The sequence below is a fragment of the Pongo pygmaeus genome, chromosome 2 (genome assembly GCF_028885625.2).
Source record: "Pongo pygmaeus isolate AG05252 chromosome 2, NHGRI_mPonPyg2-v2.0_pri, whole genome shotgun sequence".
NCBI lineage: Eukaryota > Metazoa > Chordata > Mammalia > Primates > Hominidae > Pongo > Pongo pygmaeus.
In genome coordinates, this window is record NC_085930.1 from 91319043 (window position 1) to 91340150 (window position 21108).

Consider the following 21108-nt stretch of genomic DNA (forward strand, 5'->3'; position numbering starts at 1 on the left):
TACAGCAAAGGCAAGACATGACAGAAAAATTAGGAAAATTGGACTGATTACTTTGTCCAAATGTAAGCCACTCAAATGAAGACAACTAAAGATGTTGAAAAATCACCTCCACCTCATGACATGAACTCACTTGATAGGACTACCAAAGTCAGAACTGAATGCATCAAATGTGAGAGCAGGTTTCTGATTTTCTCAGAGAAAATAACTTCTTAAAATCATATGAGAAGTATTAACAAAGACCCTCTGGAGACAGCCCAGAAAAAGACCAATCAAAATGATTAAAAAGATGGAGAATAAATCCTGTGAGGAAAGGTTAAAGGAAGTGGAATTGTTTAGCCTGAAGAAAAGGCAAGTAAGGAGTAATTTCATAAAGCCCCTCATATGTGGAAGATGCTGACCAGCTTTTCTCCATGTCCAGAGAAGACCAAACAAAAGGGAACTGGCTTAAATTAAAGCTGTAGAGATGTGAGTTTAATAGAGAGAGACATTCCTTAACTTTCAGGATGACTTTTTAGAGAAATGGACTGGGCTGCCACACATCGTGAATTAGACCGGAAATTTTCTGGAAGAGACAGCCATCTGTCCCGAAATAGTTTAATCTCTGAGATGTCAGAAAAGAATGGCCTGTCTCAGAAAACTGTCTCAGCAATACGACTCTGAAGTTTGTTTATTCTCTAGAATACTTGCTTCTTTCACAGCCAGCATTAAATTCTCCTAAAAAGTTTATTTCGGAAGCCTCAGGAAAGAACAAGTCACATAACTGTAAAAATGAGGCAGGTTGTGAATTTAACACAAAAATGCTTTCACTTAAATTGCTATTACCGCTTAATGACATGCTATGGTTTAAAAGCATGGTGGCTTCCTTGTTATTAACTTAACTTGCCCCAAGATTTCGAAGAAAGGATGTGATGGTTCTGGGAGTGAACTGATGACCCGAACGATATTATATCGTCAACTGGATCACAGTTGCGCTTGACAGTCATACAAAAGAGGGGAAGGAGGACAAGCTTAGCACACTCATCAAATGTCCTTCCGTGGGTTGGCTGCATTCACTAAAACCCTGTCATTTTTCTAAGTTAAATGAAAATCGCCAGTAGCCTGTCTCTTTGGCAACTGGCATGCTTGGCCAGTGAGTTAAAAACCTCCAGGAGCCTTGGATTGGTGAGAGGAGTCTACGTTTCTCACTTTGGCAAGTGGGCAGTGATGAAATCTACTGATACATCATTACACAGCAACTTCAGTCTGTCCCCGGACCCTGACCCTTGCCTTGGACCTCCACTTTGTTTGATTCCAAAAGGTGCCATAAGCCCACCATGAGAAAGTGTCCCCTAGAGTTGTGCGATATGGGAATCAGGCTGGAGCCACAGAACAAACCATACAAAGTTGTGTCTTTCTGCGTCTTTGACCGGTCCTATGTTTGGTCTGTAATCTGTTCTGCTTTTCTGGATCTGGTTAACAGCTAAACAGTGATCCTTGAAAAATGTATATGAGATCACGTCATGCCTCCGTTCAATACTTTTTAACAGCCTCCCATCCTTAATGCTGGGGCCCTTATGATCTGGCCTATGCCTAATTCTCCAAATTCAAAACCCTTACCCCTGCTACCTGGGTACAAAATCCTGTTTTTAAACCCTACTTGCTAAATGTGTGACCTAGGTCAAATTATTTAATCTTTCTGTGCCTCAATGTCTTTATTTGTACAATGGAGGTAACAGCATTACCTATTTCCTGTGGTTTTTATAACTATTCAATGAGCTGTGATACATAAAATATTTGGAATAATTCCTGGCACACAGAAGGTGCTCAGTAAATACTATCACTACTGTCATTATTATTTTATGAGGAATGTGGTAGCTACAATTGTACTCTAAGCTTACAACAACTGTAAAATGCTGTATCAACCTTCCCTTCCTTATCCCCCTTATATTTATCAAACCTATGACATGTCAGGTACTACTTTAAGTACTTTACAGACATTATTTTGGTTTCCAACTTCTTTTCAGCTTAAAGTAATGACATTAAAGTAGCATTACAGCACACGCTTATTATATCATGAACACTAGCAGCCAATATTTCCTGAGTGCTTATTCCATGCAAGGCATTGTGCTGAGACTGGTATGTGCTTTCTCTCACTTAATCCACAGAGATCCCATGAGGCTGGTGGTAATATTATTATTAATAGCAGTATTAGTATTAATTTTATTGACTAGTAAGGAAATTGGGCTTAGAGGCATTCAGTAACTTGCCCAAGTCACTGATATGGTTTGGATCTCCGTCCCCACCCAAATCTCAGGTGGAATTGTAATTCTCAATGCTGGAGGAGGGGCCTGGTGGGAGGTGACTGGATCATAGGGATGGAATTTCCCCCTTGCTGTTCCCGTGACAGTGAGTGGATTCTCACGAGATCTGGTTGTTTAAAAGTGTGTAGCACCTCCCCTTTCTCTCTCTTCTTCCTTCTCCAGTCATGTAATGCATGCCTGCTTCCCGTCCGCCATGATTGTAAGTTTCCTGAGGCCTTCCCAGTCATGCCTCCTGTACAGCCAATTAAACCTCTTTTCTAATAAATTGCCCAGTCTCAGGTAGTTCTTTATAGCAATGTGAAAATGGACTAATGCAGGCACAGGAACCAAGAGGTGAAGTGAGGCTTAGAATAGCAGGTCTGTGTGACTCTATTTTGTATGCTCTCAGCTACTTCATGCCACAGGCATAAGAGGCCTTAGCATTATCCACTGAAAGAGTCACACTGCAGCGGAGAAATGGATGCAGTGATGGTATAAGTCCTGAAACAATTCCCTTTAGCTAACCCCAAGGCCATTCCACACAGGGCACCCTGCATCAGCAACATAAATCTATCTATCTTCACCCTTCTGCACTCTGAATAGAAACTGCCAATAGCCCAACACAGAAAGAACTGGGAGGCATGAACAAGACAGCAGGCCCAAGGAGGAAATCCTGTCCACCTCCCAAAGCCCTCACTTTTCTTAGCTGATCCTTTGCCACAGCAGGGTAATAAACACACTTGGATTTATCTTGACTTTAATACAACTAATGAAGTCTTTATCATTTAGTAAAAATAAATGAAAGTTTTTATTTCTATAATATTAAATTGACTCTTAAACTTTTGAAGTGAATGTGTAAAACATTTCTTTCTTTTATCCCTGCTTGGGGATTTGTAATTGCAGTTTAACTGGTGCCGTTTCAAGAACAATTTTAACCTTGAATTGCGAATGTGTTGGCTCGAAGTGTATATAAATCATTTCAACTTAGTTTTTATTATAAAAGTATTACAGAGAATAATTAGTTTTTAATCTGTCGGTTCGAATCAAAGGCAAGTTGAAATCTATTCATGCCATTCATGTGTAGCAAGAGCTCCTGTCCACAAGACTTGGGCAGGGCACCATTGTGGATGAAAGGGAGAAATGAGAGAATACCAAAAGTAATATAATTATGAGCCATTAAAAGGCTGATATGTACAATAGTTAAAGGGATAGGCATATAATGGCAATTAAACAAAACCAGGGTCCATTATTAGCACAGTAAGGAATCCAAGGATACTAACTAGAAACTGGAAAATCTCACCTAAGGTCATGGAGATTATTTTAGCTTCACCACACATTTGAGGGATGACAGGGCAGGTCCCGTTCATTGCCTCATTATTAAACAAGAGAACGATAATGGAATATTAAATTCCCAGTAGCCTGGAGCATCCAAAATTTTACTTACTGAACCACAGCTGCAAACATAAAATCTAAGAACAACTAGCTAAATGCAGGGCCATGCCCCTCTTGTGGCTACAGTCAGTTTTGCATGAAAGTGATTATAGAAAGGGCTTTATAGAAAGAAAAGGACTTAGCCATAATTAACAAAGAAAGCCATCTCTTTTGGATTAATATGGCATCTTCACCCTATCATTAAAAAACCTCCTTCATTCACATGCACTGCATGTCATGTGTTGAAATAGAAACGTTCTGAATTAAGTGACTCACCAGTTGTCGTGGCTTTGAGATAAACCTTACAGCTGTGACAGCCAGAAGCCACATGTGGCTATTCCATTAGAAATATGGCTAGCCTTACATTTGCAGTGATAATATTTTGGATACATTTGATTAAATAAACTATACTATTAAAATTAATCTCACTTGTTTCTCTTTACATTTTTTAACTTGATTACTACAACATTTTAAATGATGTGGTTTTACTTCTACCAGACAGTCCTGCTTTAGAGGCTTGGTCATCATTTAATACCTTCAACAACAACAAAAACAACAACAACAACAAAAACAACGCCTAATGTCTCTCAAGCACTTCCTGTGATGTGCATTTTATACATATTCTAGTCTAAGCATTTTATACATATTCCATCATTTAATCTTTATTGTGACTCCATGAGGGGGGTATTACCATCATCATGTTACAGATGAGAAAACCGAGGCACCAAATAGTAGAGTACTTGAGTAATTTGCCCAAAGAACAAAGCCATAAATGGAACCCAGGCAGTTTGCCTCCAAAGCACACAGTCTTAATTTCAAAGAGCTGCTCTACTCTTTCTGACAGATACCTTTGGTTAAAAGGGGTGATGCAATTAAACCTTTTCTGTCCACTCCAGCTTACTGTCAGAAAAAAAAAACAAAAAAAATCACACATCTAAAGGTAAACAAAGTAGATGCAGTCAGACGTATTTATTGCCTTTTTGATAGCACCCCCTACAAGCACTTAAGTAAAATTCATGCTGGGGAGAATCATAGGCAGTGCCTTATTTTAACCTACAAGATGCAAACAGTCCTGGAAAGGAAGGGTTGGGTTGGTTGCCTACGGGCAAAGAACCATCATCTGAGAAGCACTATTCTAGAAGAAAACAAATCCTAGTTAACTGGACTGAAAGCTAATCATCTTCTATGACTGATCATGAACACGTTGCCTGCAACCATCTCCATGTGTTGTCCGGCTCCTCTGACATCCCACAGAAGGGCCGAGAGTGCTGCCATTTTGTTGGGGTGACCCATTTTGTTTGGGGGACATGATTTTGGCCTGATATTTTCAGAAGATGTTTAGAGGGGCCACATAAGCCATGCTGACAAAGTGGGGAATCCCAAACCAATGTGGGGTTCCATTAGCAATGCTGTATTTTAATCTAGATTATCACACAAGCCAGAGGTACAAGTGCACTGGCTGGCAGGGCCAACTTGAATGCCCAACTAGACTCACAAAAGGGAACAAGAGAGGAAAGATTACTGTTTGCCTGTATGTACTCTGAAAGGCTTCAAAGAAATCCACATCATACAAGTCAACACTTTCTGCTAACCGTCATATTTTATGCTGAATATGCTCAAATTTTCATTGAGTGCAGGCACCCATGCTGGATGACAGGGAAGAAAAGAGAGAATACAGTGACTGTAGAGAAGTAGAAGAACGAGAGACTAGGAACGTTTTCTTTCTGTCAGAGGCAGACATGGAATTCCTGACTACTTGGCTTTTCCGAATTGGCTGTTTGCCTTTCTGAAATGAACATTCTGTGCTAACTTCAGAAAGAATGTTGGTAGGGTCAGGGTGGGAAGGTCTGAAGTGATAATACTTGGACGGTGAATGCTTTCCTTTCCAAGGGCTGACACAGCTGTGACCTCCACAAAGCCAGCCAGCAAGGATCCAGTTTGGCCACATGAATATGAGCTGTTTTCCTCCCTTGGGAGAGAGAGAGGGACACATGAAGCAGTGTCTGATAAAAGTAAAGTATTATCTTAAGATGGTTTGTAGCAAAGAACCTGGAAAGCAAATATGATTGATTTCTTTTCTATTTCCCTGAAACACAATACCTACAGAGAAGTTATATATTGGAAGGCAAATACAAATCTTACATTATTTCTTCTTTGAGCGTATGGGTGGCAGAGAGTGGAATAGTGAGCAGATATTTAAAAAGCACTTTCTCAGAGCCCCAGTTACAAAAATGGTGATCAAAATGCTTCTAAAAGACAAACACTTGGCAAAACATCCAAGCCCCAAACTGTTTTCATGTTTCAAATCTGGAGCTATAATGAAACCCAGCATATGTTAATGGTCCTTATTTCTCTCCAGCTAATCAACGACTCTCTGCCTCTCCTTACATGGAATTCTACATGAAAAGTAGCCAAATCAGTATTCCTTAACTTCATTATCTCAAATCTTTTTCTTTTTCTTTCTTTCTTTTTTTTTTTTTTGAGACAGTCTCACTCTGTCATCCACACTGGAGCGCAGTGGCATGATCACAGTTCACTGCAGCCTTGACCTCCTAGACTCAAGTGATCCTCCCAACTCAGCCTCCCAAGCAGCTGGGATCAACAGACATGTGCCACCATGCCTGGATAATTTTTTAAATTTTTTTTGTAGAGATCGGGGTCTTGCCATGTTGCCCAGGCTGGTCTCGAATTCCTGGGCTCAAGGGTTCTTCCTGCTTCACCCTCCCAAAGTGCTGAAATTATAGGCGTGAGCCACGGAGCCGTAAACCTTTCAATCTTTCAAGACAAAAGTATTTATTAATTGACAAAAAAGGATCTTGAAAAAAAAATTCCTTCCGCCAACCCTGCACATATAAATATTTGGGCTGTAACTTTAATATTTTTTTTTAATGAAACAATGTTGGCATCATTATTGGAAAGAAAACTCATTTCTTATTTCATTATCTCCTTAAGGCTGGCAGATCCTGTTCTGAAACCAAATCACCAGTCCTTTCTTTATTGTCAGGGTCAGATTAAAAGGAAAAAAAAATCTGAAAGTAAAATGATTGCCAAAACAGCAGTGAGGCCAAATAAATTTGTTCAGCCTGGCCTTACACAACCTAACTTGATTAGGGGGATAGTGTCTCTACTGCCCCTACCTTCTTCTAGGGAACCTGCCCCATTTACCCACTGACAGGTAACACTGGATGTTTCAGGATGCTATCTGGCACCTCTGATGGCTCATTCAAAGATGGACATGTGACCCAAGGCCAGCCAAGTAGTTGGTTGGCCAATGTCTATTCAGACCCACCTACTGGAATACTTGACATAAGACCCAGAAGGTCAACTGGTATTAGAACAATCAGACTGGAGGAGGTGGTCATTTCTATGAAAGACATCCTAAGTACCTTTCAATTTTGGACAGTCTTGGTTAATGGCTCAAATCCACTTTCTTACAAATCCTACCCATTGTTCTTGGCTCTATTTTTCGGAATAATGCAGAAGAAATGTGACACTTTTTGTAATTCAATCCATGCTGAATTTTGCACAACTAACATGTCCCTCCTAAGAATCATCCCCAACCATGCATTCAAACCTCATGAGGCGATTTAAAGACCTCTCATTGCCCGGATGGTTCCCCTTCCTCTGACACTGCCTCAATCCTATCTCCAATTCATCAGTTCCTACCCACAGTTAACTGTTCAGCCTAAATAATGTCTTCCCATGAAATGTGCTCAGGCCACACTCAGAAGGAAGCAGTACAGTATAGTGGTCAGAAACATGGGTTTTGGAATCAGGCAAACCCAGGCTTAGTGTCTGGCTTCATCATTCATTAACCATGAATCTTTGGGCATGTTACCCAATCTCTCCATGCCATGATGTTCTATGTGAATACCCATCTCTCTATGTTTGTGTTGCCACTGATTAAGTTGATATGTATAAAGTGCTGAGTAAAGTACACAGCACACAGAAAGAACTCAATCAATGGTATGTTTTATTTCATTTCTCCATGTCCACAAATCTCTTTCTTTTCTGAACTATGGGTAGACTTAGTGGTCAGAGCATGACCTTTGGAATCAGACACCATGGCATAGTTATCAGTTGTGTGATTGTGGGCAAATAACCTTCTGTGTGGCTTGATCTCCTCTATAAAATGGGGGTATGCACAGCACCTTCCTCCTAAGACTGTAGAATGCGGGTACAAATAACATCTACCTCACAAGAGTGTTGTTCGTGAAGATGAAATGGGTCAACATTTATAAAGAGCTTAGAAGAGTTTCTGGCACAAAAGGTCATCATCATTGAGGATAGCTATTATTACCTCCTCAACATTGAATACTTAAACAATACTCAGATTTCATGCATGCAATTCTCTTTAGTGAGTTAATTTCATTTGCGGCTAAGAAACCACGTTCTATCGCTTGCAGTTCTTGGGTTCAAAAACATGTTTGTGGGAAAGACTGCAGGAATCAATGACGTGCACAGGATCAAGAACACATTCCTTAGTGGTATACTCTAGCCATGCTGGATCGTTAAGTCAATACAAAACAAGTAAACACTGAAACCCCACTTGAGGAAGAATATCTACCTGATGGTAAGAGATGGGGACGGGTCTCCGGAAGACTATCCACTCCACTACTTCGCTACACGGTGGTGTGGTCAAGGAACCTGTGTACCGATAATAGCTGCCCAGGGATGCAGGCAGGAGATCCCGGAGGACGAAAGGATCCAGAAAGGTCTCCTTCTCTGTTTGGGGAAAAAGGGAAAAGAAAAGCACAACGGTAAGTCACGCCATTCCGAGCCGCAGACACAGTCAACACCCTCGGCATGCTGGTGCCACATCACAAGCCTTATGTTTGTTTATATCCCGAGAAGCACTAGCATTTGGTGGTGGGAGAGCCTCAGTAAACAAAGCAGCATTTCCCAGGGTGTGTTCTGAGGATACCAGTACCACAGTATATTTCAATAAAATACAGGTTCCATGATGAACATGGTTGGGCCACATTAAAGTCCCTCTCCCTTCCCCAGGAAATAGACAAAACACTCCAGCATACCAAAATCTCTGAGAAGTCTTGCAGAAAAGAAATGGGCTTGAATTTGTTTAACCCACCCCTTCCCAATCTTGTTTCATCATAGAACTCTTCTCTAATTATCTATGAACAGATAGATAATCAGTGGAACAAACTTCGGGACACAATGAGAGAATCATTATGAAAAGAAAACTGTAAGTCACCAGTAATGTGCAATTCCAAAGCTGGCTAGATTTCATGATGGTCTCACCCAAGTCCTCTCCAAATCAAAGTGAAGCCCAACCAAGGCACAACTAGAGACTTAAAAAGAATGGCCCCAGGAACTCACATTCTTTTTACAAACATGGAGGCGTCTTCCCTTAAACAGAAGAAATGACATTTAAGTTCAGACCCAACAATGAAAATATGATCAATCTATGAGGAAAGCAAGGCATGGAATGGGTTAGTGTCTGCTCAAGGTCACACAGCTCCTAAGAAGCAAAGCCAGTATGTGAATCCAGGTGTCTTGACACCAGAGACTCCACACAGCTCTGACTCAGCCAAAGAAGGCACTGAGGTTAGCTAGGTGAAAATGCAAGGGTGGGGGCAAACAAGGTGAAGAAAAACATTGTAAGCAGTAGAAACAGCATGAGCAAAGGCCCCGGTACACGAAGGAATAGTGTCGCAGAGAAGATGAGGAAAATGTCTTATAATTCTCCCAGCATGCCCAGTAAACTATCTAGCTTCTTTCATGAGTCAGAGAAGGTTCTAGTCTCTCCATACATCTCCAGACATCTAGTCTTGAATTTACATCTGGGATTCTCTCCCATTCCCTGTTAGAGATGCAATAAGACTACTGGAGTCCTGCTCATGGGGTCCCTTAGCTCCTTCATGGATTCCACCATGGGCCCCAGGAACAGGGCTCCAGGTGACCTCATAGACACACCTGAGCCTACAGGAATATTATTTCCAAGCCTCCTCCCTCCTCCCTCCTTCCTCTTCTCCTTTTCATGCAGAACAGCTAGTGCAGGCATTTGGGCAACTGTGCATTCCCAGACTCGAGAAGTCTGTGTAACTAGGGGATAATGCAAAAACCCAACAGGAATCAACTATATTATAATTAAAATTGCAATTTCCTTTTGGAAAAGATTAGTTGAAGAAGACTTAACATTGATTTAGCTTCGCCTATATGCCAGGCACTATTCTGAGTATTTACATGTTGCAAACACTTAAACAGCACTTACTATATGCAACAGGCCCTGTTCTAAGAGCTTTATAAAGATTAATTTATTTAATGTTTAAAGTAACTCAGTGAAGTTAGTCCTATTATTATCCCCAGTTTACAGAGCCAGGATGCAGAAACAGGTAGCTGGGTTTAGAATCCAGGCTTTTATTATTCACATCACTATGCTCTCTTAGTTCACAACTCTATAAAGTTGTGTGCTTTCTAATACTCATTTTACAGATGTGGAAATCAAGGAACAGAGAGGTTAAATAACCAAGCCCAAGCACTAGTGAACAGCGAAGTAACAGCAGTTATTCGTGAGGCTCAGAAACCCTGGCTGATTCTCAGAGAGGTGTTCAATTTGTCTTTTTCTAAAATAAAAATTTAGTATTAACCAATAAATGCAAAAGTCTTCAAATCATAGGGTTCTATAATCAAAATTACAAAAACAATTTCTGTTGTACAAAAGGCTAGAAATAACGGAATTGCCCCTCCGCCCACTGGCAAGTCTGGGCTTTAATTTAAACCTGGTTACCAGCAGCCTAATGACAGGGGAAATCTCTGCAAGCATGCTTGGCGGGGACTGGTTTGGCCGAGAGAAGAAAATATTTTGGCCTTTGCTTGCTGCCTCTGAGCTTCCTGGGCTGTGTAAATAGTCAACACAAAGCCCCAGGTGATAGAGGGTATGGGTAGGGCTTGGCACCACCAACTCCAAAACTGCCACCTTCATGTCTCCCTCATGTTGTAGGTGAACTTGGAGTCACAACGCAGCACACCAACCTGCCTTAGGATCAAGGGATCCAGGCCGAGTGGCTAGAGAATCAGAAAAGTTTTCCCCTCAGAGCCCAGTCCAACATTACGGTCGCAGTTAAGCATGCTGTATGCTGACAGGAAGTGACAAGACAACCCCGGCAAACCCCTGGCAGCCAAGCCCCCATCTAAACACACTCTAGGAAGAGGCCATGACTTTAAAGAGCATCAAAAGATAAAGCAAAAGCACCTGCCTCACCAACAGGAGGAGATTAGATTTCAAAGGGGAACACCGATTGGGCAGAGTCAGGCTCTTATGTAAGTTCTCAGATGGGCTCATGGATTGAGCAGGCATGATGGAAAGTGCGTGTGACCCCTGCTGCAAACTCAAAAGGGCCTCTCTGTTCTTGACCAACACCAGGGCTTCAGAGGCAAGCTCTGGCTTTTGCTGATCAGCACATGCAGTCAGGTTGGTGGCGAGGTGGGTAGACCCGGTACAAGGGACAGGGGAGGAGGGCCTGGCTTCACTGCTTATTCATTCCACCACTATTGCTGCCACTGAATCTTAGGACTTTGTGATCTGGAAGGGACTTGGACAGTTCAGTGGCTTAGTTCGGTGGCTTTGGAGGCCAAAGAATGGTCTCTTCAAACAAAATCTTGCTCAAGAGCCCAGCAACTCAAATAGTTAAGTCAGCCCTGACTGAAGCTGAGTAGGGGATCCAGGGACATTTTGAAAACCATCAATTTAGTCCAATTCTTTGACTTTAGGGCTGGATAAATAGAAGACCAGGATGAAGTAAAAGACCCGAGGTCAAAAATATGTGAAGAATACAGACACTCACATGGGATTATTTATTCAGGGAATCTGAAACAGTATGCCTGAAGAGCAGGAAACATCATTCAGTGCTGAAAACTGACATCTAACCACTGCCTGCATCAGCACCCCCAGCACTTGTTCGTTCCTTCAAGGGTTGCTGCTGGAGAACAGATTTTCAGCCTGCCCAGGTTCAAATCCCAACTCCGCTATCTGTGAGCTGTGTGAGCGTAGGCAAGTTATGAAACCTTCCTAGGCTGCAGTAGTGAAGATTATAAATTAGTCAATATAAGAAAGGGGTTCAGAAAGAGCTGGGAACACAGTAAACATCTCATACGTGATAGATATTATTCTTACTCTAATTGTTGTTACTTTTACTATTATTCCTCTAAGCTACCAATGTTTTGTCATGTACTTTCTTTAATGTTTTGTGCATGTCTTTTTTTTTTTTTTAAACTGGATTACTGCTTGTGCCCTTAACGGCATACCATGTTAGATATATTGTCCATCAGCATGAGCAGTCTAGGTTAGAGCTTTCTTTGCCAAAGCTCCAGTATGGGCTTTGAATTAACTGACATTTGACGGCTGTGTAACGTTAGGCAAAGGCCTTAACCTCTCTGAGCTACTTCCATCATCCGAAAATGGGAATAATGAGAATATTTACTCTCAGGGTTGCTGTGACAATTAAGCAAGTTAACAGACATAAGGGGCTTCGTATAGTTTCTGGCCCACTCTAAGCCCAGATTTATCAAGGCAAGCATGTGGCTGAGCACAAGCCCAGCTGAGGTACAGGCTGGCTCATTTTGGGTTTTAAGCTAGGAATGAGCAACCGTTTTCTGCAAAGTACCAAAGAGTAAATATTTTAGGCTTTGCAGGCCAAGAGGTGAATTTGAAGTTGTTATGTAGGTACTTAAATAACAAGCACACTTTCACAATCTTATTAACTGTATTTGAAATGCTATTAATAACTGAGAACAATTTTCAAAATATATATCTACTTAATGAGAATAATATGATTCTCTTTTGGGAGAATAACATTTCACTTAATTAGGAATTGAATGTAAAAACCATTCTTAGCTCAGGGGCCATACAAAAATAGACAGTAGAATGGATTTGGCCTTCGGTCATATTCTGCCTGCCCCTATTTTAACACAAGTGTTGGGGGTAGGAAGTGGGAAAGGAATCCCAAGTATCAGAAAGTCACCTTGATAGCCATAGCCAGACTTGTGGGGTGGGGGGAATTATGCTGTATGTTCAGGTGCCCCCATTAGTAAATGACAATGCATTACAGAATTAACTCTCGACTATTTTCCCCCATCTCAGTTCAACTCGAAGAGCAGTTTGCAGCAATCTTTCTGATAATTTCATTGCCTGCTCAGTCCCACTGACAGTGCTCTACTGATAAATGGGGTGCTTGCAATGCTTAATTACAAATTAGAAACAATTTTAGAAATGGTAGCTCTGTATTTCTAGTACTGTCCACTGATGCCAGCTTAAGCCATAGGGGCTCAACTGGCCAGACTCAAGACTGGTGGTTCCTGAGTATAGCCACTGGGAGGAAGAAATAAAGCACTTTTCAGCTGAAAACGTAAACTCTTCCATTTATAAAATCTTTTTTTTTCTTTGTATAAATTAGAGACAGATTCTCACTCTGTTGACTAGGCTGTGGTGGCACTGCAGCCTTGAACTCCTGGGCTCAAACAATCCTCCCCTCTCAGCTTCCTGAGTAGCTAGGACTACAGGCTTGTATCACCACGCCTGCCTAATTAAAAAAAAAAAAAAATTAGTAGACATGAGGTCTTGCTGTGTTGCCCAAGCTGGTCCCAAACTTCTGGCCTCAAGCAATCCTCCAGCCCCAGCCTCCCAAAGTGCTGAAATTACAGCTGTGAGCCCACATGCCTGGCTAACAAAATCTTAATAAATGTAGGTATTATAAAATGGGAAGAAGTGCTAGAGCTAGGTCCCCTGGATATGAATCCTAACTATTCTACTTAAAGGTTTGACTTGAGAAGGTTATTTAACCTTTGTGTAAGTGTTTCCTCATCTGCAAAATGGGATAATAACACTGACATTACAAGGAGGTTCTGAGTATGACTCAAATGAGTTAACATCAGGTGAGGGCTTAGGAGAGCACTTGACACAGTAAGCATGCATAGTGCTTGTTAAATAAGTCTTGCTATAAAAGGGCAGTGTGACTCCATGCCCGTCCTTATCAGTGCATTCTGCCTCCAACTTTTATCATAATTAGTCATTTGAATTCAAAACATTCCTGTCCCAGCCACTTACTAGTTGAGAAAAATATTTGAAAAACTATTTATACCACCATTCATTCCATTATACCATAATAAGCAGGTACTGTGCATTACTAGATAAAAGAATTGAAAAGAAATGAATCTCGTATTCCACTTTCAAGGATCCCGGGTGCTGTATGCAGACAATATTATATTTTAATAATTAATTGTTCATCAAAGAAGAAGATGAGGAACAGGGATGCTAAATTCAAAGTTATTCAAATTGCAAAAATGAATAATGTATGACTTTTATATTAAATACACACTGTATTAAGTAGTCTACATTTTACCCAACGCTTTCTTTCATTTTTAAGCATTTTGAATGACAATATGAATAACCACTTAGGGGAGATTTATTTGGAAAAAGAAATATCTTATCTGAATGCAAAGGGTTTATATCTGAAGATGATTAAATTTTTCTTATCAATTAGGAAATTTTGTATAAGGGCTTTAAAGTCATGGTCAACCACTAAGCCCAGCGCGGCCCAGTTATCCTTGCAGTTTCCTTTCAACATTAAATTATATCTGGCTGATTCTGTTCAATTTCTTATTTCTGATAGCAGTGCCAGGAGGCAATTTTTAATTAAAGAAAATTTGAAAGATTCAAATATGGATAATTGGATAAAAAATGTGATCATTAAAACATTAGATGATAATCAGCTGATTGATTGCATCTCTTGGTTATGTTAATAGTCTAATATTTTCAATGCTTTGGTTATATAGGAAAAAAAGAAAGCTCTTTATAAAATATGATGAACAGTCAATGTATGGAAGAGACCTGTGCAGTAATCAGGAATTGTGGAAGTGCACTGAACACCGACTCACACACCCCAATAAACAATGTATTACATTGGAAGACTGGAAGGTATTTGGACAGGATGTGGTAGTTTCTAGGGGAAGAAAACCTGAAGCATTCCCTAAACAAAGGACCAATTAATTTTAGGAAAGTGTATGAAAGCCCAAGCTTCTGTTTTTAGCCCAATGATTATTTGGTTTCTTCAGGGTTTCCCACAACTTTTTTTTTTTTTAGAGGAAAAGCAATTAACTTTTCCTTAAATGCCTAAGATCACTGGGGCAGGGCTAGCCTCTGCCTGGTGTTATGCAAGGAGGGAAGGAAGGAGTGGATAGTGCAAAGAATTGGGCATTAAGTCATTAGAAATGAAAGATGATTTATGACAGGGCCACTTAAACTTCAATGTGCAAGCAAATCATCTGGGAAGCTTGTTAAAATGCAGATTCTGATCCAGTAGATCTGGGGTGAGAGCTGAGATTCTGCATTTTTAATAAAACGGATGCTGCTGGTCTCAGGACCATATCTGACTAGTCACTTTCTACAAGGACTGTATCAAAGGGTTCCTACATCCTGTGCAGCCTCATTCACTTCTACTTTCTGATTTTTAGGTATAACCACACTGGCCTCCTTGCTGTCCCATGAACACACTGCCCCAGGGCCTTTGCCCTGGCTCTTCACTCTGTCCAGAACATTTCTTCATTACTCCATTCATGGCTGCTTTTGGACCAAATGTTCTGCAGCTGTTAGCAACTTAGTCATATTTGAATCACTGTTTCTAAATGAGGCCTATCCTGACCACTGTTTTGCAAACAGCAATTTCAAGGGCAGGATCACTGAGAAGGAAACATTTGATTGAAAGCCTGAAGGCAGTGAGGAAGTGAGCTACATGGCTACATGGGGAGAAGAACACTCCAGGAAAGGAGAAAAGCCAGTGCAGAGGGACCCTGCCTGGTTTAAAGAGAAATGGTTGGAGTGAAGTAAGCAGGAGGGAAAACAGAAGGAAAAGATCAACTGTCCAAAACTTTCCAGGATTGAGGGGGAAAAAAATCAGCTTTTGGGTGAGTACAATTGATAATTCCACTCAGAATTGTGAAGAGGTGACACAACTGAGTAAAACACTAGACGTGGAGTCAGTAGCTCTGGGTTAAGTCTAGACCAGCCATGAATGTAGCGTGTAACCTGGGAGGAGTCTTAGGTGTGACAGTGGGCGACAGGAGGGCCTGCCAAACACAGGGGTGAGAAACGGCAAGTTGGGAGGAAAGAAAGAGGCTGAGGGTGAGAATCCAGAAGGCAGCAGGTAGGTGAGAAAGTATTAGATTAGAACAAAGATGGCCAGGCACAGTGGCTCATGTTTGTATTCCCAATACTTTGGGGGAGGCCGAGGTGGGTCAGTCACCTGAGGTCAGGAGTTTGAGACCACCTGGCCAACTTGGCGAAACCCCACCTAAAGATACAAAAATTAGCCAGGTATGGTGGCGTGTGCCTGTAGTCCCAGCTTGTTGGGAGGCTGGGGCAGGAAAATCGCTTGAACGGGGAAGGTGGAGGTTGCAGTGAGACAAGATCGCGCCACTGCACTCCAGCCTGGTGACAGAGTGAGATTCTGCCTCAAAAAAAAAAAAAAAAAAAAAAGAAGCCTCCCTAGGGGGACCCCAGAGGGAGTTAATTTTATGATCCAAATACAAACAAAAATACTTGCTCTCTATAGCGGGGTGTTGATTATCAAAGTACGTCATCATTCTGTCATTAATAAGGAGGATGTAATGGGAATGACGGCGTGGGAATGGGGCTGTCCTGTTTGCAAAGTAGGGCCATGTGCAAGGCTTCACAGTAAATGATTTTAAGAAACAGGCACAAGACTGAAGTTATGATTGGGTGATGGGGAAATCGAGGTCTCAAAGACACTAGTTTTTCGTCTTATACATGAGAGGAAAACAAGGTTTACAAGGAAAGAGGCTGGACCACAACTGCACTGTGTGTGACATGGGAAGGGATCTGGCTCTCCTTATGTCCATCTTTCTACCACCCTCATTCCGGATCCCTGGGCTCTGGGGTCCTCATCTGCAGGATCACGTAAGGAAATCTCATTGAAGACTAGGCAACTATTTTAGCTTTTTATTTATTTATTTATTCTGTGGAGACGGAGTCCCGCTCTGTCCCCCGGGCTGCAGTGCAGTGGCGTGACCTCAGCTCACTGCCACCTCCACCTTCTGAGTTCAAGTGATTGTCTGCCTCAGCCTCCCGAGTAGCTGGGACTACAGGCGCACCACCACGCCCAACTAATTTTTTGTATTTTTAGTAGAGACGGGGTTTCGCCATGTTGCCCAGGCTGGTCTCAAACTTCTGAGTCAGCTCAGGCAATCTGTCTGCCTCGGCCTCCCAAAGTGCTAGGATTATAGTCGTGGGCCCCCACGCCCAGCCTCTTTTAGCTTTTTAAATGTAAAACTAATCCTGACACTGCCCAGCTTAAAATCTTTCAGCGGCTTCTTGGTTCATTTAGAATAAAATCCAAACTCCTTACAGTGGCCATGGGGCCCAACATGACCTGTCTACCTCTGCAGCCTGTATTTTGCTCTCTCTCCCTTGCTGACCACCTACCTGCCTCCTCACCTTGCTGTTCCCTCTGCCTGGAATGCTTCCCCTCCCACTACCCACCATAGAGATGATTCCTTTTCATCCTTCATGTCTGATCTCAAATGTCACTGCCTGAGCCCCCCATCTCAGTATGTTTTCTCTGTTATTTATTTATTTATTTTATTTATTTTTGAGACAGTCTCGTTCTGTCGCCCAGGCTGGAGTGCAGTGGCACGATCTCGGCTCACTGCAACCTCCACCTCCCGGGTTGAAGCGATTATCTTGCCTCAGCCTCCCGAGTAGCTTGAACTACAAGCGTGCACCACCATGCCTGGCTAATTTTTTTGTATTTTTAGTAGAGATGGGGTTTCACCATGTTAGCCAAGCTGGTCTTGAACTCCTGCTGCCTGCCTCAGCCTCCCAAAGTGTTAGGATTACAGGCGTGAGCCACCATGCCCGGCTTGTTATTAACTTTCTGCATCACACCTTCATTTCCTTTCCAGCATTCCTTTGTTTACTGTCTCCCACAACAGCTTGATTATTCCACAAGAGCGAAGACCTTGCCTGTACATATATCCAGCAGCTAAAACACTTCCCCAGAACACAGTAGGTGCCTAATAATTATGTGAAAAGAGAATGAAGAAACAAACAAGCACAGTAGCTATTGGTATATTTTAAATAACCAATAAGTCCTAGATACTGTTTTCCTCATCTCTAAGTCAACATCAATCGTGAGATGCATCATTATTCCAATACCACTAATAAACGAAACATGTTGCTAATTAAACAATGATTTGATATGAACTCAAAGATGCATCCCAATTTTAGAGTTGTTAAAATATGAAGACATGACAGTCGCAGAGTTGATTAACTAAGATACTGACATTATTCAGTAGGACTCACAGCAAAGGGCCCCGTCAACTTTCTGAGTCTAGTAGAAGCCAGGTCTAGAGCTTGTTGTTTTATGTGACCACAGTAAAGGATGCGCATAGGGCCAGGCAGCAGCAGCATTGACTCTCATCTGTTTACAGTGACTAGGTTCTCTAGCCTCAGTTTACCCTTCACTGACCTGCACCCCAGGACTCCATTCCACACTGTGGGATTTGCTTCAGTTTGCCTCCTTTTCCCAGTTCACACTTACGGTTCAGAAACTGGGTGCCAGGCCCTGCTGTGGCCTTTCTCTAAGCAAAGCCTCATAACCCTGTGAAGTAGGAATCAACATCCTAGTGAGGGCTGAGAACTTACCCAAGGTCATAGGTTGTTAAGACCTGGGTTTCAGTCTGTGTAATTGGCTAACATGGTCTCTTTGACAGGTTGTAGGCTCTGTTACAGCAAGACCATGCCTCCTGACCTTATCCCCAGCACCCAACGCAGCACTTTATAAAGTAGGTCTTTCATACATGGCTAAAAGAAATTGACCAAACTAAGTCATGACATATCTCTAAGTCAAAAGTGGGCAAACTATGGTACGTGGGCCAAATCTGGCCTAGTGCCTACTTTTGTAAATGAAGTTCTGTTGGTACATAGCCATGCTGATTTGTTTATGCATTGTCTACGGCTGCTTTCAGGCTACCACTGCGGAGTTGAGTAGTTGCAACAGAGAATATATGGCTGCCAAAGCTTAAAATATTTGCTATCAGTCACCTTACCGAGAAATTTTGCCAACCCCTTCACTCCTATATGAGGGCGGGGTATTTAAAAAAAAAAAAAAAAAAAGCAGCAACAGGCAACACATGTGAGCATGAATAGGGCCAACTCCATGCAGTGATGGAGATACGGAATTTCCTTTTGCCTGTGAAACACTCTCCATCAGCAGGCAGAGGATCAAATGCATGCCTCATGGCCTTCCTTACAGGCACAGTCCAGAGAAAATCCCAGGAGCCCATACTATGGCACGAATAACTAGTGCTGTGGGGTCTGAACCAGGTGGCCTGGGAGGGAGACAGCCCACCTTATTAATCAGATCCCTGTCTTGAAGCATCTGGAGAAGAGCAATCCAAGGTCATGAATAGCCACCCCACAGGGTTCAAAGACATCTAGCCTCCTCCAACTTTATTAGAGGTTTCAGCTGACCAAGGATAGCATTTTGATTTAAGGGTTGATGTTTAAATGAAATGTATGTTGACATTAATATTTCCAAAGAGAAAGCACATAAAGATAGCAGTCTTGTCAACAATTAAGGAAATGAACGTGACATTTAAATTATATAGAGTCATACAGTGACAAAAACCCAATATTATCACTGAACAGTTTCATTGATTGCCTTTCTCCCCTAGAGGGTTCTGGTGGCCATAACTGACAAGACGTGTATATTCTTTTAGTTTCCTTTTGATGCTCAGTCAATGACCTAATTCACAAAGGAAAACCAAGAAATACAAGAGTTAAGTGCTTTTGACAGTTATCAGAAAGTTAGTCGATGCTGGGACTTAGAAGCTGGCCCAGCAGAGCAGAAAGAAATGTGATTCAGAGTCCAATACAACTGGGTTCAAATCACCATACCACTGCATGGCTGGGATACATTCGCTCATCTCTCTAAAACCTCACTTTACCTATTTATAAAATGGGATTAAGAATTCTTACCTCACTGTGTTGCCGATGGGATTCAATAAGATTGTATTTATAGAACACCCAGGTAGGGTTAGGTACACAGACAGAGGTTAACAGTTGCAGAAGCAGAGAGGCTGCTGCTTCTTCCTTTCACCCACTTCCTGGTTCTTTTGTCCACTACCTTTTCCCCTGATCTCAAAAGAAACTGGCTACCCAAATCATCTTCCTCCTCCTCCTCCTCATCATCATCATCTTCATCATTTCATTTTATTTTTGTATGGCTGAATTAAGTTGAGCAACATGCATTCTATTTTACTACACGGGCAGTGATCGTGGCAGAACCCAGAACTCTGCAGTCATTTCTTGTCATCACGTGGTTTCCATATTCATGTCCACAAGTAACAATAATGATGATGATGGGCAGTGGGGGTTGGTGTCAGTGGTGACAGCTATCACTGAGTGCTTACCACATGCCAGGCACAGTTAGGTACAATAAGTCACTGAATCCTCAGGATAAACCTACAAGACTGGTATTAGTATTACCTCATGATGCAGTTGAGAAAACTGAGCCACAAAGAGGTGAAGTGATTTGTTCAGGTTGTACGACTAGTCAAAGGCAGAACTGGATTTCAAACCCACTATGCAATAGTGTCTGTCTCTCCTATACCGAGGTGACATACATAGAGCATGCGAGCAGGGTAAGAAAATCACACACGGTAGTCCCAAGCACTTTAGCAGGCACTTTTGCAGTAGGCACGTGGAGGTATTTTTTTAAGAGCTCCCTTTGCTCTTCACATCCCACTGAAACAAGCAGGAAAAGGGCATTTCCCTGGGTTCCTATAATCCTGTTCAAACGATAAAATATTGACAAACAAGGCAGGCTGAATGAGAACTAGTCTCAAATTCAAACCTCATCTAAAAGGAATCACTTTTGAAGTCTTTTTACATCTTAACATTATTGTTAACAATACTATTAGTGATAAAATAGAAATCGCACAGCGTCCCATTTGCTGGCTAAGAAAAGAAGTGGAAATAGCTCACATCTATGGTGGTGGTTTTGATGCACTGAAATCCAGGAAATGGTGGAAATGGCTTAAGTGTGACTGTTTCTAGAAGATTTTGAGATCAAACGTGTTCTGATAAGCATCAGTCCTTCCTGGATCCTTAACAGACGTGAGCCAATTAGCCAAGATCAGGGTGCTTCATATTTATAGCACATTTCAGGAAAGTTCCATGTAATTAAATGCTGGAAACACGAACTTCAAACGGGAAACTTTGTTGCATGTTAAGATGTTCAAAATTATCAGTGAGCTATAGATAATACAGCATTGGTTTTCCCGTTCAAAAGGGAGAAAATAATTTGGCGGATTTCTTTCTTTAAGTTAAACATTAAAACAGAACCCTCATTAATTCAGTTGA

The 21108-nt window shown here is 41.7% G+C and overlaps 1 protein-coding gene across 4 annotated transcripts in view; it reads right to left on the bottom strand.

The window, feature by feature from the left end:
* PTPRG (protein tyrosine phosphatase receptor type G) overlaps positions 1-21108 on the bottom strand; it is a 735948-nt gene that overhangs the window by 132015 nt on the left and 582825 nt on the right. For all 4 annotated transcript variants that reach the window (XM_063661893.1, XM_054483420.2, XM_063661892.1 and 1 more), the window contains exon 7: positions 8278-8435. In XM_063661893.1, the coding sequence (XP_063517963.1) occupies positions 8278-8435 (158 nt within the window). The remainder of the gene's footprint in view (positions 1-8277; positions 8436-21108) is intronic.